The sequence below is a fragment of the Alligator sinensis genome, unplaced genomic scaffold (assembly GCF_000455745.1).
Source record: "Alligator sinensis unplaced genomic scaffold, ASM45574v1 scaffold983_1, whole genome shotgun sequence".
In the NCBI taxonomy this organism is placed as follows: Eukaryota; Metazoa; Chordata; order Crocodylia; family Alligatoridae; genus Alligator; species Alligator sinensis.
In genome coordinates, this window is record NW_005842015.1 from 1,539,902 (window position 1) to 1,566,496 (window position 26,595).

Genomic DNA, 26,595 nt, shown 5'->3' on the forward strand with positions numbered 1-26,595 from the left:
AATCCATTCAAGGGTGACAATGATGGGGCATTGATCTTTGAACCAGACTAGATGGAGGCTTGTTCAACATTGCAAGGTTTAGAATGAAAACCGAGTTGAAAGACCTGGTTCTGAGAGAGTTCCTGTTTGTGCATGATGCGGCCTTGGTTGCCCATAGTGAATCTTCCCTGCAGTATATCTTGAGCAGATTTTCTGAATCATGCAAGAGCTTTGGAATGGGAATTGGTCTCAGGAAGACTGACTGTGTACTAAGGGGTGGAAGAACTGTATATCTGCAGACTAAAGTAGCCGCTTAGTTTAAACAAAATTGCAATAAAGCTTTGAAAGTTACGCCATTTTAATGTTTAGTTTTAGGATAGACTCTATCAACGTGTTTCTCTTTTTGCCTTTTGCACTGTTCGTAACCTGTTGACAGTATCTTCCTGGAAATGGGTTCCATTCTGGTGCTACACTAAGTCCAAAATGGGAAGACTGACAAATTCTGTCTCTCTTCTACATTTGGGGACAAACCTAAATGGATTTACTTAGTTGGTTTAGTATTTTCTAGTCTTGTATAAGTGACTGAGCCCCAGCAGTTTGTAATAGTAGTAGAATTAGAATTTGATTTGTTGAGTAGGGGGGAAGCTTTTAAACTTTGACTTGCTCTTCCCTGTATTAGTTCAAAATTAGAATTCAAATCTAATTTGATCTTTATAACAATAATGGTTTGGTTTTGTTTTTTAAGTCTTTTTCATTAGAGTTCCACTTCGGGCCCAATGACTACTTTACTAATTCAGTCCTGACAAAAACCTACAAGATGAAGTCAGAACCAGACAAGACGGATCCTTTTTCATTTGAAGGCCCTGAAATAGTTGATTGTGAGGGGTAAGGAAAACTTGTGCTTTAAGACATTATGAGTTTCTAGTCCGTGTTCTCTAGATGCTGTTTTCTTTATCATGGTAGTGGTTGGCAATATATAAAGAGTCCTTGGGACAAAACTGCCCAACTGGTAGTAGAGGTGGTAAGCTCAAAGAATTTTATTAAGCACCACATTGCATACATATGAAATAAAATAGTGTTATTTAATTGTTATGTTTTTACAGGCTAAGGGTTAAATAATTAGACTAACCTTTCACTTCCAAGTCGGTGTCTCTGATTCAGATAAAAGAGGTAGTGACTAAAAAGTGATGCTTGCATTTTTGTGTAAACTTAACGGTGCTCTTAATCCATCCCCTATTGGAAACTTACCCAATTTGCAAATAGACCATCAACAACTGCTATTACATTATCATTCTTCAGTCCAGAAGAAAAAACATGTAGGTAATCATGCATGAGTGAATATCTTTTTGGCCTTTGAGTAGGCAGACTGTCTGACAGGGTCGTTGGTTCTAGTACTCTTGTGAACATGCCTTGAGTATAAACAAATATTGTACTCAAAAGTAGGGTATGATGCTTGTTTACAGAAGGAATATCTCCTGGTGGGTACAGTATTCCCCAGGAAGAGTATCTCCTGGTGGAAAAAAATAATTCACCTTTTTAAAATTGGTTCCTAAAGAGCAATTTTTGGAGGAAATTAAGTGTCTAAATGTAAGCAAGCCATTTAAAAAAATGTCTGCCTAACTGTCTTGGTGCCTCAGTTTGCAGGTACCTACATTTCTTGGCAAAATCTTTAAGGTTATTTACAGACATTTAAAAACCCCCTGGAGCTTTACTTTAAACTCTGTGCGCCCTGCACTTAATCCAGCATCTGCCCAGAAGAGGCATCGCATTAGTTAGACCCAGCTCACTGAATGTCTGTATAGTTTGGGAGCTTTAGTGGGGTCTCTTTAGCACTCTTATCTAATAACTGATTCAGTCAGTTGTGGGGGAGGGTTGAGGGCCTTGTGCAGAGCCCCCCATGCAATGGGGTGTAGCAGGGATCACCCCCAACCTGGCAGCACCTGGTGAGCCCTGAGGCTTTTTTTTTTTTTTTTAAAGGGCTGGGAGCTGGGGTGGGCAGGGCAGCCATGTGGTGGGGGGCCTGGGGGAGCAGGCAGGGGATAGGGGCTGGCAGGGGTCCCCACCATGGTCCCTGCCCCTAGTACTTACCAGCTCGGAGTTGGCCACAGCTCCCTGCTGCCCAAATCATCAAAGCTCTGCAAATCGGAGAGCTCTCCAAATAGAAGATTCGGAAAGCTTTGAATCAAATTGGACCTTTTAATTCAAATTTGATTCAAATCGCCACCCAAAGCTTCGCACAGCCCTACTACCCTCCTAGACACCGAAATACTCAGCTTGGCCATCTCCCAATCCAAATAATTTGGGATACTCAAACTAGGTACCTCTGTACTAGAGAGGCACCGATATATCAGTCCATATCGTATCAGCACTGATAAAGGAAAATTGACAGTATCAGCAATTGGCTTTTTTTTGGCTGGTGTAGCTGGCAGTGTCACTGGAAAATGCCATGTGCATGTGCTGCTGTGGGCTTGTGGTCAGAGACTATGCTGGTCTCTTCCTGGCAGGGCAGCTGGGCTGGGGCTGTGTTCAGGGTGGGCGGGGTAGGAGACAGCAGTCCTGGAAGTGGGGGCTACAGCCACCCCAAAATTTGTTATGGTTTCTTATGACTCACAGTTGCCTTGCCAAGGTCTGTGGATCTGCACCAAAGATTTTTGTTCTGTGGAGTATGTGTGGGCCGGGAGCGACCCGAGCCCTTTTCCGCGCTGCACGCGGGCTGTGGCCAGCAGCCCGGGCACGCCGGGTCGGAGAGGGAAGGCCGTCGAGCTGGAATTGGGCACAAACGCGTATCGGCAGTTTTAAAGATTGTTTACCCACACCTAGATGGCAGCGGTGTAGGCTGGAAAACTTGATTGAGTTGTGGTTACAGACAGGAAAGAAAACAAAACTCGAACCTGCAGGGCACGAGGGTACGTCGCAAAGGGTTCCGGCGACGGGAAGATGAAAAATACGAGGGTACGTTGCAAAGGGTTTCGGCGACGGGAAAAATAAACCTGCAGGACTCGAACCCGGGTAGAAGAGCTCTGAGATCGGTCAAGGATTCACATGAAGTTTGCTAGGCTCCGTGGGTCCAGTTCTCTTGCGCGCGGGAAGGGATACGTCTGGATTGCGCTCGGCGACGGGGAGCGGCTAGAGGATGGTCAGACCCCTGTTGCCTGCTTTAAATGCACTGGGTCTGTAAGGATCTGCAGCGCTTAGAGATCTTCACACAGCGTGAAATCTCCTCCTCCCTTGTTCGTGGAGTCCTCCAACTTGGGCGGAAACCACTCAAGCCTTTTATACGGCTAGCAAGCCAATCACTAGCTGCTACGTGTGAATAATTTAGAACTGGCCAATAATGGGACTCGAATTAGCATACAGATGGCGGGAACTCTTTGCAACGAGCATTTCTGTGCTGCAACAAAGAAATGCACCCTGCAAAGAAAGCTTCAAATTGGCGGGAAATTCTCCCTTGCACCGGGGTTCTCTTTTGCAGCAGAAAACTCCACCGTGCAAGGAAGCTGCAATTTAGCGGGGACAATTTAGCAGTGCCGAAGCACACAATAAAGAAAAATCACACCCATTGGGTTGTGACAGAGTAAACTTTGAATTTTTGCCAGTTTACCCTGTCAGAACTGGACCTTCCTGTTTACATCTTGTGATGTTAAGAGATCATAGTAGTGACCACCATATATATGCAGTTTTGTACTCTGAATTGCTGATAAAGAGATCATGTAGCTTTTAGCCTTTTAAACTGTGAATTTCAGCTTTTTAACCCAGTTTCTGTTCCTTAAAGAATAATATTTAGCATTCCCAGAAATATCCCAACCATGTACCAAAACCTTTCAGAAGCTCATACATAGATTGGCTGATGAATTAGATACTTTGCTGGTTTGGCTTCACTGTGGTGGTCCCATAGACCAACACTCCTTTTTGTCTAGGCCAGTGACTCAACCTTTTTAGGTTCATGGTACTTGTCCACAATCTTTTTTGAATTTGGCAGTACCCCAGTTAAGAACCATTATTTTTCTGCCTTAGCTTACCTCAGTAGCTCTCAACTGGGAGGGGGGTGCTGCTGTTTCCCACCAGGTAAGTGCCCTGCACACCGTACGCAGAGCCAGACTGAGAAGGGTGATGACATGAACATAGGCTCCTGCCTGCTTTAGGTTATCTGATAAACCTAAAGCAAGCAAGAGTGTCTGCTCTTGCTGCAGCCCTTCCTGGTCCTACTTTGTGCTCTGAGTGTGTGGGGGAAAGGGGTGTACTGGAAAGGACTTAAGGCAGCAGCGTAAACTTGTGTCACGGTCCTTCTCTGTCTGGGTGTGTACAAGATGGATGGGGCAGTTCAACCTGGACACCTTTTTATAGACTATGTTACTCTACCCTGCCTGATTTTTTTTTTTTTCAGTCTAACATGGCTACCTCTGTCGAACAGTTGACTGCTTAACTATCTGTGGGACAAGGTGTCCTAGGCCACTAAACTGTTCCAGAGTATGGTGGACTATTTTTTCCAATTAAGAGTTTGCTTCAGCATGTGAGTAGACAACAGGATTACTTTAATGTGCCCTGGATTTTATAGTATAAAGCAGAGCAGCTATCCTATTCAAATTGCCTGTAGTAGGTAGCATGTGGCTTCCTACCTGAGCAAACTGCCACCTCACTGTGAGGTTGACTACAGCAATGAACACAGGACTAACACAACTTTATTTTTACTTCTCTCTCCAAAGGTAACTGTCTGTTATGTGTCCTGACCGACCACAGTTATACTGTAGCTTGTTCAGTGTTTTGGGCAAACATGAGTAAAACTACAGCCTGACTTCAGTCTCTTTGATAGTGTGAGAGCCAAGTTGAGTGACAGTTCCAGTAGCATGGAGTTGAACAGCATGTCAAGTCAGTCCAAGTTGTGCTATGCAATGGCCTCGTATTGGATCTGCAAATATGTCTGTTTCCTTCACAGCTCTCTGATTCTCACAAAAGCTGAGCAGTTCTTTGGTCCTTTGCATGGGAATATGGATACTGGACTGGACTGTACTTTGCCTGGCTGTCCACTGCTCAAGAGGGTTGTTCCATGTCCCTCTGACACCCAGGTTGGAGAATAATTGCTACACCACACCATCTAGGCTGGGTTTCCTTGCACAAAAATGATTCTTAGGTTGGCTGTGTGACACTGTTCCCAACTTTGCAATGATTGAGCTCTACAGTGGGGAATGAATAGAGAATTTGGTCCCTTGAAGTACTTCTGTATCTGTACACTGAATGTTTAGTGTAATCTCTGTAACAACAGCATTAATACAGAACAGTGTATTCAAAGCAGGCTTAGTATTTTGTTAAGCTAATTCAGTTGCCTATAAAACTGAAACCAATCTTTGCCTCCCTTTTTTCTGTTATACTACTATTAAAGTTGCATATTTTCCCCATGTCATTTTGCAATAAAATATTGTTTCCCTTGTGCTGTCTGTAGGTGCAGTATTGACTGGAAGAAAGGAAAAAATGTTACAGTTAAAACAATCAAGAAGAAGCAGAAACACAAGGGTCGGGGCACAGTTCGAACAATTACTAAACAAGTCCCAAATGATTCGTTCTTTAACTTCTTCAACCCAATAAAAGGTAAGCTTGGGCTGTAGAAAAGGATTATTGGGACTTCTATGAATTACATGAACTGTATTCTTATCAGATTGGCTTGTTTATCTTGGCTATACTTATAGATTCATTAACCATGCTGTCTGTACCGCAGATATGTTCCTTTGAATATGTTCATATATACACCTCATTTGAAGTGGCTAAATCAGATCTAAAGTAGTGGGATATGTATTTGGCAAGCAGTAGAGTACTGCTATTAGACTGCAGTTGATTGCTTCCCTGAATCCAGCATTTAGAACAGTGATTCTCATTTAGATCCTTTAAGGGGTGCCATTTGGTGCCATGCAATATTAGGGTTACAAGCATGATTCACAAGATAAACCCAGAGATTTCAGATAGGAATTGATAGTGTTAAATACATTCTATCCTGTTGTGGTCTTTCCAAGTTGTTTGTAACAGAAATTGCTCTTATTTTTCTGCACTCAAGAAAAAAATTAACAAAGATTTGGCATGTTCTGAAAGGGGCTTGAATCTAACAAAATTTGAGAACCGCTGATCTAGAGTCTGAAATGAGAACCAAGTAGCAGAACAAAAAAGCTGCTATTTGCTAACAACTAAACAGTAGGGCTGTATGAAATTTCACTGGGTGTTTTGTTTCAAAGCGGTTTCGATGCATTTCAAACTCAAAACAGCGAAATCAAAATGGAGCAAAAGCCTTTGAAATGAAAAAAGGGCACTCGAAACGTTTAGAGTTTCGAAGCCGGGCTTGGCTTCAACGCTGGTCCCAGCCAGCAGCAGCAGTCTCCTGTCATCCTATGCAGATCCAGGGGCCATGTCCCCCAGGAGGATTCTGGCACAGCCCCCAGTCCTCCCAGGGGGTGCCAGCCCCCAGATCTGCATGTTGGATGACAGCATGCTGCTGCTGGCTGGGGCCAGCGGCAGCATCGGTCTCAGCTGGCAGCAGCAGTCTCCTGTGATCTGGCAGGCAAATCGGGGGCCTGTCTGCACTCCCAAGAGGAGTCTGCCAGAGCCCTGCGGCCCTCCCAGGGGTGCAGGTCCCCAGTCTACCTGTTGGATGACAAGAGGCTGCTCCTGCTGCCTGGGACTGGTGCTGGGCACAGACCACACCCAGCACCAGGAAGCTTGGTGCTGCCACCTGTCCCAGGTGACAGGAGCAGCCTCCTGTGATCTGGCAGGCAGATCGGGGGCCCGCACCCCTGCGAGGGCTGCGGGGCTCTGTTGGACTCCTCCCAGGGGTGCACGTGAGCCCTGATCTGCCTGCCACTTGCTGCTGCTGGCAAGTGACAGTTTTGCTTGTCAGCAACTTGAGGTGCAGTTTCCTAGAAACCCCTGCACCTATCTTTTTTTAAACTTGGTAGGCTTCATGCCCTCAGAAGGGGCTACCATCCCTGCAAGTTTCATTCGAATCAGACTAGAAATGACAAAGTTATAGGCAGTTTTGTGCTTCCCCATTATAGCCTATGGGCGAAACGTCGAAACAGTGAAAAAGTTTTGATGAAACGAAACTGTAAACGAAACACTGTTCCATCAAAATGGAAGACAAAGTGGAATGGTGCTGTTTCGCACGGCCCTATTAAACAGGGAGAGAGATTTAGTAATCTGGGGTGTAGCTAAAGATGTTGGAACAACTAACTTTTGTTTTTACCTGATGTCATAGGAAAGTAATCTAAGGAATATAGTATAAACAGGATTTCAAGCACAGTTTAATGTAGTCTGGCTGTTTTGTTCTTAATACTGTCAGTTTGGGTCTTAATACTGTACAGCATGGCTCTGTACTGCCATTCTAGATTTAAAGGATGAGACGCACAGTTTAAAAGTTAAACTATTGCACTGATCATAAGCGATTATTCTTGCCTTCTCTAAGATTCCCCCTCCCCCCACTCCTGCAGTTGTTTTGTGGACCAGATCTGACCTGCTGGGCCATAGGTTGCCACACCCTGTGCTATTAGCCTTGTACAAAGTATTATGTTGTTTTGCTGTAGTTGTTTATAACAAATATAGCCATGACAGAGAAAATCTTAGATAATGTAAGGAAGAAGGATATGCTGACATGGTGGTGTTCTAATTTATGCTCCCAGCATTGGATCTGAAAATAGGAGAATGAGTTATGGCACTATCAGGTGATAGCAGTCGTATTGTAGTCCTGTGTAGTCTGAAATCAATTATTTTCAAGCCCTGGAAGAACTTTCTGCAAAGAGTTGTTTACCTTACCAGTGAGGACTTGTGGACAACAGATTTTACATCTTTGTATTAATTGCAGAATTGAGACCTTTAATATTTGGCAGATATTAATAAGGCCTCATGTTCTTTCTTCAAAAATAGATAACATTTCCCTTTCCCAACATTTTTATTATATTAAATCAGGGTGGCAGTGTTCACACATCTTAATTTCGTTATCTTTATGTTGTAATACGGCAAATATTCCTAAATTCAATTTATATATGTTAAAGATGAGCTGAAACTGAATTGTTTTCCCTTCAGTCATGTTATCAGTACCAAGGATTTGCAGGCTCTCCAGTTCCAGCATGTTATAACCACACTTACCTAACCTCATTTCTGTGAAGAGGTTTCTGCTCATATCATGGTCTAACTGGGTGTTTACCCTTATATTGAAATGTTTTAAAAACCATTTCTTGAATACTCATCTTTTTTTATTTTTGTTTTTCTAGTATCTGGGGATGGCGAGTCACTGGTAAGTTTCACTTTTCAAATCTTATTACTTTTGTGTCATTTCCTTGCTAAACTTCCCTTCCTAGACTTTACTCAGATGCCTACATCTGTGATAGTATATAGATTTTGCTCTTATTTTGACTTTTTTAGTAAGAACATTGAGTTTTCAATTTGATAAGACAAAAATACTTTGTTTACATTACTTCCCCAAATAGCTTAGTTCTCCTTTGACTTGCTCTTCTGTCTCCCATTATGTCTGTTTTATAACAGGCCACCTTGGCAAGAGGTCCAGTCTCCTGAAGCCACCCAGCGCTTTTCCTTAGTCAGCTCCAAGATCCAAGGTCCCTAATGAATAGCTTTTTTTCCCCCGTCACAACACGGACACTTAGAACAACTCTTAGTTTAGTAGCCCATTCCTTGTTAAAGGAATGTGTTTCCATATGGGTTATATATAAGGGTGCATCTAGGTGGAGTTCAATTTCTAAACCAGCAGAGAGTATGGGATTTTATTTTATTTTTTTAGAATAGAGTTCCAAGGTCTGGAATAGCCTGTCATTGGAGGTGGTTCAAGCACCTACATTGAACACCTTCAAAAGAACTTTGGGTGCTTATCTTGCTGGGATCCTATGACCCTAGCTGACTTCCTGCCCCTCGGGCAGGGGGCTGGAGTCGATGATTTTCTGAGGTCCCTTCCAGCCCTAATGTCTATGAAATCAATTAAATGTTGTAAAATGTAAATATATTAAAGTTGAAGTCTGGTCCTCTTGGCTTTGATCTCAGATTCTTCGGTTTTCGAGTGCTCATTCTGAAGGTGAGCTATCTGTGTAATGTGTTTTACGCTTCCGGTAGTAAGTCTCAAACCGAATTGACTTGCTTTGTAGGATGAAGATTCAGAGTTTACTTTAGCAACAGACTTTGAAATTGGACACTTCTTCCGTGAAAGGATAGTTCCTCGTGCCGTGCTTTATTTCACTGGGGAAGCTATAGAGGATGATGATAATGTAGGTATATTTATGACTGATCTTGTCTGTTTTGTTTTCCTGTACGAAGAATCTGTCTCTTCCAGTGAAAATGGTGAATAGCAACATTATTTGCTTGACTGAAACAAATGTGTGAATTTTTTCATGTAGGGATTGGGGAGAAAATAAATGACTCATCTGAAATCAGATGCAGTAAGTTTTTTGGCCAAATAACTGGCCAGACAGGGTTATAGTAGACTGGTATGCATCTTTTGGGACCCTTCACTGACTGACTGCCTAGCATTTTATGTCTGATAGGCTAGGTACAGACAGTCAAAAAGCCCAAGGCTGAATCAATTCAGTTTTTGCAGGTTAGTCTAAGCTATAGTCACCACAGATTAAACTGAAACGGAAGTGAATAGACATTTACCTTTGATTCAGGAAATGTAGCCACACGCCTGCCGTGACTTGGGTCAGAAGCCAGGGGGTGATAGAGCATGGCTCTGGTTGTGTGTTCACTTCCTGCTGCCCCCAAGGTCTCTCTAGGATTTGCAGTCCAGAATTACAGCAGCAGGGCTCTGCAGGGTTGCTTATCATCACTTCCTGCTTCCAGGTGCCTCTGGGATTTGTAATTCACAGTTGTAGCCAGCAGTAAGCTTGAGTGGAGGAAGGGGTGTTTAACTCGCCTTCATAGACTGGGCTGCATCCCCAACTGGGCCTGCCCTCCCTGCCCCTAGTCAGCAAGAGAGTGGAGGGATGGAGCAGATGGCACAGCCCAGCCCTGGGCTGGAAAGCATGCTGGGGGACTGTGATTTAACCTGAACCAGGAAGAGGTCTGGGGCAGAAGTTTCACAAATTAGTTGGACCCAAATCAGTTAACTGATACATTCAGCCAGGTTTATCTTAACCCAGTTTCAGCCATTTTGAAACCGATTTATGTGTACATAAATGGCTGAAACTGGGTTAAGATAAGCTTTGGTCTGTTACAAGTTTAAATCAGTTTCAGATCACTTAAACCAGTTTGTGTAACTTCTGAACCTAGCCATAGAGAGAGGTTGTTTTGGGGGGTTTTTTCTACCTGACTTAACATCACGCCACTCACTTAACTTGCTGCTTCCTTTTAATAGCACCTTTTTGTTGAATTGCAACAGGATAGTGTCTCACCTCTGGTATGGTTACACTCTCAGTATATTGTGATAGTGGAACTCAAGATTTTGAGAAGTTTGCAGAGCTGATGTTAAGAGGTGTTTGGGCTTTCATTGTGCTGGATGATTTACAGCTTAAGCTTGATCTAGTGAAGCAATGCAAATTGTAACTTTGTCTTTTTTTTGAGTTGGTAACTTTGTAGGAATGTGAGTGAAAGAAGCAGTCCATGTTACAGTAGCACACAGACACTAGATGGAGGCAAAACAAAAGATTTCTGGCTTGGGGACAGACTAGTTTTCTTATTTCTTTTTAAGGATGTATTTCCAAGCTGTTACACTAACCAATTTTGATCAGGGCAAATTGAATTTTTTTTTTCATTTGAAAGCTATATTTAAAAAAAATATATTCTTGATTTTTGTTTGTTTGTTTTCACCAAATCCCATTAAAGTTTTTTAAAAATTTGATTCGTGGTGAGTATCCTATAAGCACAGCAGAAAGGGGTGTCAGTGTATTATTTCAGCTTCTAATCTAAATGTACAGTATTCAAAAAAGTGCTTATGGACATCTGACTTACTATGATTTGTAGACTTCTGCTTTTGACTTGGCTTTTAAAATGGAATTATGCTGCCTTTTTCACACATCCTTTAGGCATTTGTGCATGTATGTAATGGCTTGTATCCCTGTTCATTTATGTCTCTTGCAGAAGTGAGAGAGCGCTCAAGAAAAAGGTGCATCTTACTAGGGACATGTGTTTTGCAGTCATGTTTCCGGGTTGAGATTTCCTTTTGTCTGATTAGATTAAAGGACCTCTCTCATGCAGTCATCGTTGTCATCATCTAGAGGCGACAGTGGGTAGCTTTAATGGGAAACAAATTAGACTTGGGAGATGAGTTCCAGAATCCTAATTCTTTTCCTAGTTTGGCATAGGACAGAAGGCAAATCCTTTAATTTTGTATAATGGCATCCACATCTGAAAAATGCAGTTAGTACTGTATAGGGTAGGTTAACCACTTTGCAATGGTGTAAGTACTAATGTTTTTAAATAAAATATGCTGTAGGTTTCATGAGGTATGCCTACTATAGCTAACATGTACATAAAATATTCTGCAGAGCTAAAAGTGTTTTTTCTGTTTTTTCTTTTGTTTTTAGTTTGAAGAGGGAGAAGAAGGAGAAGAGGAGGTAAGACATGTATTACTAACCATATTTCTTTTTCTGAAGTTATCATTTGTAGGGCAAAAATGGAGCTGTTATGTTCATAGTTCTCCCCAAAATTTGTTCTCATAGTTTAATGGTAAGATGTGAAATGTATATTTGTCTCTTGCTACAACTGTACCTTTAGGGGTGCTTGCAGATGTTAAAAAACAAAAAAATAGCACTTTACTTGAAACGTGGCACATTCCTGTGCCAAGACCCGTGCATGCCTAGAAGAGGCAGTATGTTATTTCAACTCAGCTCGCCCAATGTCTGTAAGAATCAGGCACTTCAGTGGGGCCTTTTTGGCACTTTTTATCTAATAGGAGATTGAATCAGCTTTAGCTAAGTGCCAAAAAGCCCCTCTGAAGCACCCAATATTTACAGACACAGCAGAGCCTAGGTTGAAGTAACACGCTGCTGCTTCTGGTAAAGCATGTTTTGGTGTGTGTTAATGTCTACAAGCAACATGAGCACCCATCGTAGTTTTGTCCAGTATTTTTGTGCTATCTATGGCAGTTAGTTTTTGCACCTGAGAGGAGTTGAAGATTGGCACTTTCAATACTAGTGAAGTCATTTTAAAACGAAGAAACAAAAGAAAACTGTTGTAGGTAGTTGTAAGGGTTGCAATGATGGATCTTGGTGTAGCTGTTTATAAAGGGTAAAGTCTTGGGCTGCAATGGAAGATGACTTAAAAAATACAGGCTATGTATCCCACTAACTGGCAGTCTTACGTGTCCTAGGGTTCGACCTTTCTTTTTAAAATATATGTGGTCCTTTCAAAGTAATTTTAAATGAAGGACTTACCAGAACTACTTCTGAGCTGGTTTATGTTTACAACTGAAGTTAGTTTGTTTCGGTGTTGTTAGAGCACAAGCACAACAGTGATAGTCACTATACAATTTTTTCACTAAAATTAAGTGTTAAATTTGGACACTATGCTTTGGCAAATAACTCAATATGTGATTTCCTTCCCCCTACCCCACTCTTCATCATGGTATGTTCAAAACTTTTCATAAAAATGTTACAGTAAAATGGCCTAACTTTGGGTCTGGACTGTATCTGGCTATTTTTTGAGGAGTTCAGCCTTTTGGCAATGAAGAGTCTGAACCTTTTGTAAAACCAGCTCTTTGTCAGTTTATTTGCCTCCATTCAGAGATGCTAGCACTTGCTTTTAAGCATGTGCAAGGAGAGTTGCTGAAAGGATGCTAGTGGTATAGAACCATGTACAGGAATACATGAGCCCAGCAAGAAAAAGCTGGGGGTGGGGTGGACAGGTGGTGGACAAGAAGTGTGAAACTCATAATGACATCACAAGTAAAACCTGACTTTTTGGAAATTTGTAATAGCTTCCATATGAATGTGTAAGCCAGCACTCCAGGCCAGATGATTTGTCAGGCCTTATCCAGCCCAAGTGATTTTAATAGGTGAAAGACACAGAAATGTAATATTTGCACTAGTTTACTAGATGGCTTTCCTCACCATAAGCAGCTGCTTTTTAAACTAATTTTAATTTCTTTTAGTCTCTTTTCTTCCTGTCATAGGAATTGGAAGGTGAAGAGGAGGGAGAGGAAGAGGAGGATACAGAAAGTGAGCCTAAGGTACTTTTTGTTTTGTTTTTATAGGTATATGGGTGAGAACCTTATTTATTACAGTAGTTTATAAGTATTTAGACAGTAACCACAAAGTACATTGGGATTCTGTGCTATGCTCCCCATGGGCCTGAAAATTTGGCAGTGGGGAGTGGTGGTGATAATAATTGCTGCGTCTATGCTGCCAAATTTCCAGATCTGTGGGAAACCCTGCAGGTTGGATTACATGGCCCTGGATGCTACATGAAGTACACGGGGCTGGATTGGGAGGGTAAATTTGGGGGGGTAGGGCTGGTCCTGTGCCATTCCATCTGGTGCAGAGGGCCAAAAGGTTGAGTACCACTGTTCTCTGCTATTTTGAAGAGAACCAATTCTAATTGCAGATTTTCTTTAAACTTATTTTCCTTTATACTTGTTGTTGCCAAAGGCTTTTTTTATAAGTTCTTAGAACAATGTGTTTGGATAGTTGGGGGTGAGGGGGGTCCTTTCACCCCCTACTTCCCACCCCTGCCTCCCACCCCTTGTTTTACTTGCACTGGAACAGAAACATTGTTCTCCATCTGCCTATATAAAGTAAAGGGAATTGATACAGAAAATTTTCCAAGAAACTATTTTACAGGGTTGTACATCTTGGAATCCTATCAGTTTGAAGTCTAAATGTTAGACACCAGTTTATTTTTACAGTTGCTTGTTAGCTCATCTACTCCCTCTCTCCCACCTTCCCCCTCAACTAATAACTTAGCTGCTTTCTTTTCTGGTTGTGTTGCAAAATCCAGCCCTCTGCCATCCTGTCATGTCTCTATTCAAACAGACATGTGCCAAATATAATTTAGCTTAAAACTCAGTTGACTATGGGCACTGCTCTCTTCGTCTCTTTTCAGCCATGATTCAGACACCTAAACAATATCTAAACTACAGTTAGAGATAGAGAGTGGAAGTACAGACAATGTTTTATTCCATCTGCTGTTCACACAGCACCTTTTCATTTTTTTTTCAGTAGCACAAATAAAAGGGAATAACTAGCACATAAAAACTGAAGAAAATTGCAGTTAAATTGTGTTACTGATACACTATGTCTTTTGCAATTGACCACTGTAAATCCTTTCGAGTGCCACTTTCCATAATCATTCCTGTCTCCTTAAAGGGAAACATTGCATGTTCGTAGAAACTTATATCCTTGTTGAAATCCTTCTCAAATGAAGAAATAGTGGCACTGACACTTTTTTTTTTTAATTCCCTATTTTCTTGGCTTTTCAGAAAGGAATAGAAAAGCAGTGGTGGGAGAACTGAGGAGCAAAACACATTAGTACTGGTATAATGGTATCAAAGATACTTTAAAAGGAAGGATCCTAGCAGTCTATACCAACTACAATGGCTATGATCCCTCGGACATAGCTACATATTGTGAAGCATGCCCTGTTATGTATTGTATTTTGTAGAAGCATTTATTACAGTATCTTTAGAAGGTTTTGGTTGTTGCCTCCTGTATGATTTTGTAATTTCACTTTTCTTTCATGCTGACAGTTCCTTTTAATTTTTTTTCCCTGTTTAGGTGTAATTTAAGTCTGTTTATCATTCATACATTTCTAGGTAAGGTGGAATTCCATTCATACCTAACTTGCAAGCTTCCAATTTGTAGCCCATGACATGTGGTTTGTTTACGGTTACTTCTTGGTATAAAAATTTTGGGGAAATTTTGGGTATAGGTCTCGCTAGCAGTTCAGAAGAAAGAAGAAAATTTCTGTGGATGGACATTCCTGAGTAGTGTCATGTCTTTTTTTTTTTTTTTTTTTTTTTTTTTTTTTTTTTTTTTTTTTTTTTTTTTTTTTTTTTTTTTTTTTTTTTTTTTTTTTTTTTTTTTTTTTTTTTTTTTTTTTTTTTTTTTTTTTTTTTTTTTTTTTTTTTTTTTTTTTTTTTTTTTTTTTTTTTTTTTTTTTTTTTTTTTTTTTTTTTTTTTTTTTTTTTTTTTTTTTTTTTTTTTTTTTTTTTTTTTTTTTTTTTTTTTTTTTTTTTTTTTTTTTTTTTTTTTTTTTTTTTTTTTTTTTTTTTTTTTTTTTTTTTTTTTTTTTTTTTTTTTTTTTTTTTTTTTTTTTTTTTTTTTTTTTTTTTTTTTTTTTTTTTTTTTTTTTTTTTTTTTTTTTTTTTTTTTTTTTTTTTTTTTTTTTTTTTTTTTTTTTTTTTTTTTTTTTTTTTTTTTTTTTTTTTTTTTTTTTTTTTTTTTTTTTTTTTTTTTTTTTTTTTTTTTTTTTTTTTTTTTTTTTTTTTTTTTTTTTTTTTTTTTTTTTTTTTTTTTTTTTTTTTTTTTTTTTTTTTTTTTTTTTTTTTTTTTTTTTTTTTTTTTTTTTTTTTTTTTTTTTTTTTTTTTTTTTTTTTTTTTTTTTTTTTTTTTTTTTTTTTTTTTTTTTTTTTTTTTTTTTTTTTTTTTTTTTTTTTTTTTTTTTTTTTTTTTTTTTTTTTTTTTTTTTTTTTTTTTTTTTTTTTTTTTTTTTTTTTTTTTTTTTTTTTTTTTTTTTTTTTTTTTTTTTTTTTTTTTTTTTTTTTTTTTTTTTTTTTTTTTTTTTTTTTTTTTTTTTAAGCTAGAATACCTCTTTGCCTCCCTGACAGAAGTCATGACTTGCTTGTAGCAGTTCAGGGTTATAGAATGTATGTACATAACTGAGATTTGTTTTCTTGTATTTGTGTTGGTACCATATCCCTTGTATCTCTTAACTGGCCTGCACTGAGTTCTTTTTTTTGCTGTGTATTTGCAAGTTACCTCTAGTTTCCTTTTCCATTCTGCTCCACTGACTTGTTCTAAATCTGTGACTTTGTTCCTTTCTTTCTGACATAGGCAGTCATGCATATGCCAGGGGAAGTTCTTGTTTGACTGTCACAATTCTCTCTCTTCCGGTTATCTTCCCTTGTTTGCCTCTTCGACATAGTTATGCTTTTAGTGGATCCTCTTTCTCTTGCCTCCTGTTTTCTGATGTTTCATGGTCATACTTCCTTTCTTCCCTTTCCCCTGAGGTGACTGTTCACACAGTTTCACAAAGAGCATGGACAAATGTACATTTGTAACCATTTCATGTGGGGAGGGGAGAAGAGGCTGGTGCATGGAAGCATATAGCAAGTGCTAGACTGCAACTGAATCTGCATGATCCTGCAACAATATAAGTTAGTGAATTCCTCCCAACTTTGACCCTTGATGAAGTGGGATGGAAATTGGTGCCAGGTTGGTTGCTACAGAATCATGCAAATGTATAACAACAGCTTATATCAGTATCCCTCAGTAGCGTTACAATTGTTCTGTCTCTCTGTACCCCAGATCTAGAAATTTATTCTACTCCAGACTTGCATCTTTGTATTTGTATTTCTTCTTGGTGTTTCCCAAAGCTCGTGAGAAATGGGACTCTTTTCAGTTCTGTTCCTCCCTCTCTATTTTTATGTTCAGTATCCTTCCCATCATTCAGCCCTAAGGCTGAGCTTATCTTCTGATCTATAAATCTTATTGCTTTGAAAACATCTATTTCCCCCTGCCTCCCTACCACCTTGTCTACCAGAATACATTCATGCCACTATCATGCCTGGACTAGTGTAACAGCCGTCTATCAGCTAGCAAAAGATGAGAATTAGCTTTTCAGACATTCAGCAGCTAAAATGATCTTCTCACCAGTATGACTTGTCTGGCCTCCATTTTGTCAATTCAGTGATTCCCTGTCTTTAGGAATAAACCTAGATTTCTTGTCCTGCCTTTATAAGGTACTGTTTTTGCTCCTCTCCAAACAAAATAATAGTACTCTTGATAAGTAATGCTATGAATAGATGCATAATAATATGCTCTTAATTTTTTTTCATTGCTCCCTTCCCAAACCACCCATTCTGTGTACAGTAAAATCTGTTATCCGGCATCCCTGGGGTAGGGGGTTTGCCAGTTATGTAAAAACTCCAGTTATCTGGAATAACGCGGAGCGGAGGTGGGAAGGGGGTGTGTGGCAGCAGCTGCTGCATGCGAGCTTCCCCCCGCCCCCACGTCTGGCTGGTGGCGGGGCGGGTGGTGGCCTCTGCATATGAGCTTCCCCTGCCCCCCCTTGCATCTGGCCGGCCGGAAACTCCGGTTAATGGAGTATTTGGTTGGTGAAGTACTGGATAATAGAGAGTTTACTGTACTGTTCTTGTCTTTTTTTTTTTTTCTTCTCTTTAATTTCTGTTTTTTCACTAAGTCTGGAAAAGTTTTCACCTTTCTGTGTACCAGCAATCTTTGCTATATGTCAAACCTCTTTCTCCTAAATTTACTTTGTTTGTCTTCCCATTCCTACTTTGTTCCTGCCTTCTAGCCAATCTGATTCAACAGTGTTCGTATTTAAATCTTATTTTCTTGCTCTGACTTTATTTTCATTCTTTTCCACTTTCTCTGTTTGTTTTTAATTGCATCTTATTCTGATGGTAAAATGTCCTGGCAGAACTGTCAGTTAACCTGTGCAAAGGGTTAGGCTCTGCAGTCTAGGTGAGGAAGGCTGTTTTATGTAGTTGAGCCTCTGAAAAACTTCAGTATTTTCCAGTATTCTGTTTCTTGTGACTGGCACACTTGTGCCTTTTTTTTAAGGGCTATGTCCTCTAGCTCAGTGGTTCTCAACCTTTTTTGTACCAGGACCGACTTATAAACATCGATGGCCAGTCCTGACCCAGTGCGCCTCACTCTCAATCTGCCCCCAGGCCCAAGTGTGTGGGGCAGAGGGTGGGCGTGTGGGGCAGGGGGGGCCACAAGCAGTCCTTGCAGTCTGGAACTCTGCCAGTCTGCAAGGAAAAAAACAGTTTCCCATCTTTTTATCCTTTAAAGGAGAATCAATTTTTAAAGGTTTTTTGCAACCCTTTCCTATATTCTTGTTGGGTTGTGAGACCCATGGGTTGAGAAACGCTGCTCTAGCTGGCTAACCAGTTCAAGCAAGTATGATATTACCTGAAGAAGAAAAAGAAGTTTAACTGCTCAGTTCAGTTCACTACCATGGTAGCTTCAAGTTAAATTAAAAACATTCCCTCTTAAGAGGACAGTAACTACTGCTTCTGAGTACTTGTTCCATCTTCAAAACAACCACAATTGAAGCTTCCACCACTAGCCAGCCAATCTGTTTTAAGGAGTTAGGCAATATTTCTGTCATGAATAGATGGAGAGCCTTTCAGGAACTCCTATTCTGGTGCACAGTGCTTTACATCTGTTTCACTCAGAAGTTATTTCCAACATCTGCATTTGGAATTTTGTATACCCTTGCCATTTAGGATTGAATCTTAGGCAATTTACTGAGGGTTACCAGAATCATTAAGATGTGACATCTTGGCCTTTCTGGACCTCAGGCAGTTTGTTAATCTTTTCTTATGGATAGTCTTAGCATCAGATGGCTAGTTCTCTCCCTAGTGAAGCTAGTGCTTGTTTCTGTTGATCATAAAATACCTGGTAATTGAGCTGCATTTGAGAAACAAAGTACAGAACCTAGAAAGGAAGACAAATTATCAACTTCCATATGTCCATGTCAGTCAGCACATGGAACAAAATGGAATATTTCGTTTGTGACAGATTTGGACGATTTCAAGAGACTGACATGTAGAAGTGTAGAAAGGAAGGAGGCAACTCTTCTTTGAATCATCTAGTAGTATGTCCAGTGGAAGCAGTCTGCACGTTAAGGAGATCCTTCTCAGGGTGCAGGAGCAGGCACTTCCCATTCTTCTGTCACAACAGGAGACCAGCTTAGCAGTCTCCTCAGTGAGCTGAAACTCAAAGTAATCCTAGAAAAGTGGGAACTTGATCATATTACTAGGGAAAGGTATAAGAGTATTGCACAGACATGCGAGGAGAAAATGAGGAAGGCCAAGGCATGATTTGAGATGCAGCTGGCCAGCGGTATAAGGCAACAAGAAGAGACTACAAGTATGTCAGGAGTAAGAAGAATACCAAAGAAATAGTAGGTCCCATACAAGAATGCAGAGGGGGATTTAGTTTGTGCATGAGGCAGAGAAGGATGAAGTACTTTAGGCCAAAATAAAAAAATTCACAAATGGGGCAGTTGCCAGATGACAAGTGCAGTTGGCAGCAAAAATGGGCAAGGAGTTTAAATGGCTTAGGTCAGGAGTAGCCACCCCTGCGGCACATGGTAAACCAGTTAGGGGGCAGGCAGTACAAGAGTAAGCATGGCAGAAAGCAGTGTAGCAGATCTAGTTAGGGAGCACAGCGGAAGAAGCAAAAAAAAAAAGAGCAGTAGATTAGGCAGGGAAAGGGAATGTGGAGCATGTGTGGCTAACTTTGTCAGGTGTGCCACATAAGGTTGGCTCACTGGTCTAAGGTAAGACCGGCAGAACAGATTAGGGATTACTTAGAAGAGCTGGATGCTTTCAAGTTGACAGGGCCCAATGAGTTGCACGCTAAGGTACTGAAGGAATTGGTTCTCCTCTTAGAGAACTTGTGGAGGTCAGGTGAGGTCCCAGATGATTGGAAAAGTGCAAAAATAGTGCCCATCTTTAAGAAAGGGAAGAAGAAGGACCTGGGGAATTACAGACCAGTAGTCTGACGTTAATACTGGGAAAGATCATGGAGCAGGTCCTCAAGGAATCTGTTGTGAAGCACCTACAGGAGCACAAGGCGATCAGGAACAGGCAGTGTGGATTCACCAAGAGCAAGTCATTTTTAACCAGCCTGATTTTATTTGTAATAGTGATGGGCTCTGTGGATATGAGAGAGCAGTGGACATGATATACCTTGACTTGATCAAGGCTTTTGACATGGTTTCGCATGACATTCTCATGAACAAGCTAAGGAAATACAGACTAGATGAAAGTACTTGTATGGTAGATATATAGCTGGTTAGATCATTATGCCCAATGATTAGTCATTAGTAGATTGGGAGAAGGTATTAGATATGGTTCCTCAGGGGTCTGCCCTAGGTCTAGTATTGTTAATATCTTGTGACTTAGATAATGGGATTGAGTGCACAGTTAGCAAATTTGTGGATGATGCTATGTTGGACGGAGTAGCAGACACTCTGGAGAATAGGGTTAGGATCCAGAATGAGCTGGAGAAACTGTAAAAATGGTCTGCAGTCAATCGTGAGATTGAGCAAGGACAAGTGCAAAGTCCTGCACTTGAGATGGAATAATTACATGCACAAGTGCAGATTGGGGAATGACTGGCTAGTAATGCAGAGAAGGTCCGTAAACTGAACTCGAGCCAACAGTGTGCATGTTGTGAAACAAAACAAAAAAAACCCACCCCCTCCAATAGCATACTGGGTTGTATTAACAAGTGTCACCTGCAAATCAAGGGAAGTGGTTCCTCTGCTCTATTCAGCACTGGTGAAGCCTTGCTTGGAGTACTGTGTTTTTGGTCTCTTCCTTTAAGAAGGACATGGACAAATTGGAACAAGTTCAGTGGAGAGTGACAAAAATGATTAGGGGCCTAGGGAACACGACTTGAGGGAAAGCTGAAAGAACTAGTGTTGTTTAAGTCTGGAAAAGAGAAGACTTGGGAGGCATTTTATAGTCTTTAGATACCTGAAGGGTGCCTGTGGAGAGGATGGAGGTGGGATTTTTGCTGTGGCCATAGAGGACAGGACTAGGAGCAATTGCTTCAAGCTGCCACAGAAGAAATCTAGGTTGGAGATTTAGGAGGGTGCAGACATTGTGAAATCTCCATCTCTGGAATTTTTGAGAGCAGGAATAGCATTTGTACCTGAAAGCTTGCAAGTTGCAATTTTTTTTTTTTTCCCAACTATTTATTTAGTTGGTCTAATAAAAGAGATCACATTTACCCAAAGAACCTTGTCTGCCTAAGAACAGGTTTGACTCATGGGGTGCGTCCAAATGAGCATAGCTGTGTGGTGTGGTGCCGCAAACATGTCTGTAGCGCCACATACCACACACTGAGGTGCTCTCCATGCTGCAAGGGCACACTGCCTGGGTGTGCACTGCTCTGGGGGTTTTTTTTCTGTATCCAGGGGTCAAAAAAACCCACAGAACAAACAGCAGTGCAAGCACAGGCAGTGGGTGCTGCTGAAAAGCGGAGCTGGGCCGCCTGGAACTTTGCTGTGGCTGCCAGCCAGGCTCCGCTGGGCTGGAGCACTGTGGCTGCAGCCCCGGGAAGACTCCAGGTAAGGTTGCTGGGGCCAGCCCAGTGCTGGCCCCAGCCTCCCCTACTGCCCCCAGGGTAACCTATCACATACCAAAATGCTTGTGGCACAGGCATTCCCTGGGAGAAAGTAGCTGCAGCACAAGGTGTGCCACTGCTTCTTGTCATCTGCGCTAGTCCAGATGTGACCATACTGTTGAGGTGGTTAAGTGAGGGTGATCCTGCCTTGAGCAAGGGGACTAGAATAGATGACCTTATGACGTCCCTTCCAGACCTGTTTTGCTATGATGCTGTGATTCATGGAGTGTGGATTTATGCCCCCAGTCTGGAGGACATCAGACTGTCTAACAGGTGGGACGGGGTTGTGTGTCTGAGAGCCAGAGGTCAGCTGGTACTTGGGAAACTGCATTATCTTGGATCTGTTTGGCTACTTTCCCCTCAATGCTGAAAATCTGAAGCTGTGAGTAGTTATAGATGGAATACACTCATAAAATATGTTCTGTCTGCCCTGCCCTGTTTTGCTCCTTGAAGAACAGAGTTGTAGTTCTGTGTAGTGGTTGGTTTGCCTTGGAAGCTGCCCGCTGAAGATAAACTGATTAGCACTTCTGTACAAATGTCGGTTGAAGTGGGTGACTTGGATTGAAATGCCCGTGGTATCATGTGGACAGCTCTTATCATGTCTGACATTGCATAATTTGGTCCATCATGCTGGTGTCTAAGTGAGATGGAACTGACCCACTGAACAACTGTCCAGGCAAGAACGTTGGCAATCTGGAAGGAACCAGCTCGTTGACAGCTTTGAATGATGAAGTTCAGCTGCAGTCTCTACCACAAGCCAACACTTTGTGGGTGGTGTTAGATTCTAGGCTATTACTGGATTATTAGGGAAGCAGCTCTGTCAAAGATTGCTTTTCAAGTGTACATAAACCAAGTGCAGCTTTGGGGGGATTTATGGGAAATAGTACAGTTATTAGGGTTGTGCAAAGCTTTCATCCCTGATTTGATTCGGTGGCTGACTGTTGGAATCTGAATTGAATCGGGAGACCCTTTAATCTCTCCGAATCGAATCAAATCGGAACCCTGTGAATTGATTTGGCAATTTGGACATAGACACAGCTTTTAAATGTTTTTTTCTACATACCTCAAGGTACCAGGTGGCCTGTGAATTCTGTGAAGTACGCTGGGGCAGATGGAGCATCCCACAGGAACGTGGGGGGCTCCCCAGCTTACTCGGCAGCAAACCCGGAAGTGGACCAGAAGCACTTCTGGTCCACTTCCGGGTCTGCAGGGGTCCCCTCCTGTGTTCCCCCAGCTTGGCGACTGGTACCTCCTGGGTCTGGGGGGGCACCTGGGTCCCCCCCCCCACAGCTGATCGCTGAGCTGGGGGGGAGGGGGGTCCCCAGCACACTCGGCAGCGGACCTGGAAGTGGACCGGAAGTAGTTCCGGTCCACTTCTGGCTTTACTGCTGAGCATGCAGAGGGGCCACCCCGCGCTCCTGTGGGGTGCCCAATTCGTCCCACTATTGCAGTGCTTATGGTACCTTGTGGTATGTAGAAAAAACGTTTAAAGATGTTTCTGTGACCGAATCAGCGTTGAACCTTCAGATTCGGATTCAGCCGAATCAAATCGGGAACAGTGATCCAAATTGGCGAATTGAATCACTGTCCCTGATTCAGCTCGAATCCGAATTGATTACAGCCTGTTTTGCACACCTCTAATAGTTATCTGTGTGTCTCTGCCTCTGTGTGGGACTGCACACTAAGATCATTTGGAGATGGAAGCTAATACAGAAAGCAGCTGTCAGCATTGTAAATAGTATTTTTATCTCAGCACTGGTTTTGCTGTTCCATATGATGTGCAAAGGGTAGATATTAAGGTATGGGTAGATATTAAGATACTTCAGGGCCTGGATCTCTGAGAAATTGGCTTATGCTTAGTGATCCTTGACCAGTTAGATGTCCTGAAGATGGAAGGTAGTGGATGTCCTTAAGTCAGCCCTCTACTACAAAATTAGAACTGGCAGAGACCTGCTGGCAGTGTGTTCTCTAGGCACACTCCTGTGTCTGGAAACGTCCTGAAGTTTCACAGAACTAGATCAGTTGTTACATTTATGACTAGTCTATGCAATGATTTGGGTGGGCTTTTTTTTGTTTCATTTTCTGTCATCTTCCTTCTCGGCCATGCTGGAGGTCCAACCATGCTTGAGTGGGATATGGTTTGGCAGTGCGGCAGTAGTTCACTGGTGGTTTTTTGAAGTTTGCATTTTAATTGTAATTAAAGAATAGCATTTTTTCTAAAGCACAAAGCTACCTTTTAAAGTGGAATTTGGATATGTAGGAACATAAGTTTCACAATCTGTCAGTAAGGCTCTAGGTGCATAAGCACTTAGATTTTAGAAAATTTTACCCAAAGTGCTAGATTAATGTAGATTTTGAAGCTTCACTAAATCCAGTATTTTTTTTTTTCTTTCTGAGAAATAATTTCTTTGCTGTGTGCTTATTCTTTTCATAAAGGACTTCTCTTGTTCAGGGATAGATCAGTGCAAATTGATTCATTTCAGTGTTATGTGAAGAGCAGTTGGGAAAATAGGCACGTACACACTTATGATGACAAACAAAAAATGTAGTGCTTTCATGCTTGCTTTAGTACAATCTCAAATATTAATGTTGTTTTTAGATTAATTTATCAAAGGTATACATTATTTCACAGAGTTGGGCATTGTCTGTCTCATCTCTTCTGTACCTGACTTTCCTTTTTGCTGTAGTATTCAGGAAACTTAGTATTTGTCTTACAGTAAGCAGGGCTGAAAGGTGAAACAAACAGAAGAGAAATGTTAATTCACTATTTTTAAAAAAATTGTATAAGCGAGTGTGTAAATCGCAAAGATCTAAGCAGATGGAGCACCCGGTCTAAAATACAGCAGTACGTATAAACTGACACAAATGCAGCTGTCTGTAGCCTGGAGGGGAGTACAACCTGTTAGGGTAACCAGCATTCCTGATCTCCAACATAGAGGCCAAGACTTTCTAAATTTGACTCCTAAGCAGGTGGATTGATACTCTTGCTTTCAAATTTCTATGACTGCTGCAGCTCCATTTGGCTTGAGCGCTTTTGAAAATTAGGCCATTTATTTAGGAGACTGAATTAGAAAGTCTGGGCTGCTTTGCTGGAGACTTATAGAGAAGCCAAGCATAAGTCTCAAACTTCTGAAGGGCTGAGCAATACTGAGTTCATGAGAGTTGCAGTTAAGAACTCTTGGATCAGGATTTACATGGAGATATCTCCACTTAGAGTTAATCTGGTATTACATTCAACTAAAAGCCATATGACCAAATTTCAATTTTCAGCTGAATGCTTATTGTAAACTTCATCCTTTTGTGACTATTTTTTTCTTTTTCTCCTTTAAACAGAAAGATGCCAGCCAGCCTGCTGAATGCAAACAACAGTAATAAGGAAATACCACTTCAGAGTGATATTTGAACAACTTGTAACAAATATTTGGATACCTGGCCTGCAGTTCAGGATATTCCATTGCTGCAGCACAATCTTATTAACAATGCTTAAACTTAATTTGTTTTAAAATGCATGATTTTTCACTAACTCTTCTTTTTTGCTTAACTTGTACAGTGGCAACTTCAATGCATTTGGGAAATATGAGGTTTAAATAAAGCACACTCTACAGCCTTTGGTACACTGTAGCTAAATAATTGTCAGTAGGCTTTCTGACGAGCCTCTTGCCTCTTCATAGGGAAATAATCCAAATGACAAAGTAAAGACTATCCATTTTCTTGTTGAACTTTGAAAATTGTGGAATAGCCTATGTGCCGAGAAGCTAAACTATAAATGGATTAAATGAGTGGTAGTTAAAGGAAATACAGCAATAGGACTTGACTTTTTTTGCTAGTTTCCCCCTCCCACTCTTTTTTAAAAACATTTCCTGCAACCTACAAATCAAATTAGTGCTTGCGCTGCTTTAAATGTCATATTTATTATCTGAGTAAAGCCAATTAAATTGAAGTAAATTTTACTTTATCATTATTGAAAGGGTGTCATATTTGAGATTTACTTAGTTGTTCATCTTTCTATTTATTTATTCATTCATGTTTGTAAGTACTTTGAAAGAATTAGTGCTTTTTAATAGTTTTTAAGATACTTGAAAATATTTTCTTCCTGTTTGCATAAAATATGGGTACTTGTACAAGGAAAATTTGACTAGTCTTTCTCAAGGTGGTAGCTTAGACAAAAATGAACGTGCTTCAAAGTGACAATTCTTTAGGGGAAAATCCGAACTATCTACAGCCAAATTGTTGCTGTCAATAGAAGTGGGTTGCAGCCAAAGAACCAGAACATTTCCAATAGTCTTATTGCTTAGTATCCAGCATGGCAGGGACTTTCACTCTGAGCATATAGATTAACAAAATTTAACTTGGTAAATCTGAAGTTTTGGTGTCTTATTCGTAGCTCAAATTACTCCGTTCCACAATTTGTTTAAAAGCTCTGAAGTCTTCAAAACTACCTGTTGTTGTTGTTGTGCAGTACTTCAGGTGCACATTTCTAGTTTAAGCATCCAAATGCCAATCTCTGGCATCAGTTGAATAGCAACTGTATCAACACTGTGACCAGGCATGTAGAGTGCTCCAGCCTTACCTTACACATTTGTAACTTAATACGGTGTTTTCAATTTGTACAGAATAGTTAGAATATTCTATTAAAGTTGTGAAACATGAAAAGTGATGGTTGTCTTGTCCATAAAATTTCCTAGGTTAACAGAACACCAATTTGATCTCCTGTTACTTGTGCTTCTGAGGATGCCAAATATGACCTAATGTAACTATACACTTTTTCTACAAAAATATAAACTAACTTTGAATTTAGAGAGCATATGAAAAGTGGCTTTGTGTAAATTGGCATTATAAAGGTTCTTTGTTTAGATTTGCAACATCAAGCTTGCTAATTTTTGCAAATGAATACTTTTGTTCTAATTTTCAGCCATGTAGTAGCACTCCCATTTGTTTGTGTTTTTTTTTTTTGTGGGGGGGGGTTTTTGGTTTTCCCCCCCCCCCCCCCCCCGTTTCCCCTCCTTTGGGGGGGGTTTTAGCCATAAGGATTCTGGAGATCACAGCATCATCTTTTCAATCCCACTGTAGACTCGTGGGATTGAATAGGTGGTTAGGACATTGTTCAATCCGCAGCATATTTGGAACTACTGGTTCATGTGTTGCAAAGAGCCTACATTGGCTGTCTGTTAGAGTCCAGGGTGAATTCTACAAGGTTGTCAGTTTTTAGGAAAAATGTTTACTTGTTAACTTAACCACCAGTGATGGTACAAATTGGGAAAATGGCATGCATGGCTCCACATTGGTTATAAATCAGTACAGAAATATACTTGAA

The 26,595-nt window shown here is 40.7% G+C and overlaps 1 protein-coding gene and 1 non-coding gene across 8 annotated transcripts in view; both read left to right on the forward strand.

The window, feature by feature from the left end:
- NAP1L4 (nucleosome assembly protein 1 like 4) overlaps window positions 1-24,887 on the forward strand; it is a 42,137-nt gene extending 17,250 nt beyond the window's left edge. For 3 of the 7 annotated variants that reach the window (XM_014519175.2, XM_025202148.1, XM_025202149.1), the window contains 7 exons: window positions 725-864; window positions 5,417-5,562; window positions 8,226-8,248; window positions 9,108-9,227; window positions 11,481-11,510; window positions 13,067-13,123; window positions 24,615-24,887. In XM_014519175.2, coding sequence (XP_014374661.1) covers window positions 725-864; window positions 5,417-5,562; window positions 8,226-8,248; window positions 9,108-9,227; window positions 11,481-11,510; window positions 13,067-13,123; window positions 24,615-24,653 — 555 coding nt within the window. In that variant the 3' untranslated portion in view covers window positions 24,654-24,887. Of the gene's footprint in view, window positions 1-724; window positions 865-5,416; window positions 5,563-8,225; window positions 8,249-9,107; window positions 9,228-11,480; window positions 11,511-13,045; window positions 13,124-14,371; window positions 14,608-14,666; window positions 14,705-24,614 lie in introns of those variants that run through there. The other 4 variants (XR_003093672.1, XM_025202147.1, XR_003093671.1 and 1 more) reach the window with 4 other exon arrangements.
- On the forward strand, window positions 390-510 carry LOC112550013. Its single transcript, XR_003093675.1, has one exon. It is a non-coding gene; the product is annotated as a small nucleolar RNA SNORA54 (small nucleolar RNA).
- Window positions 24,888-26,595: the final 1,708 nt, after the last annotated feature.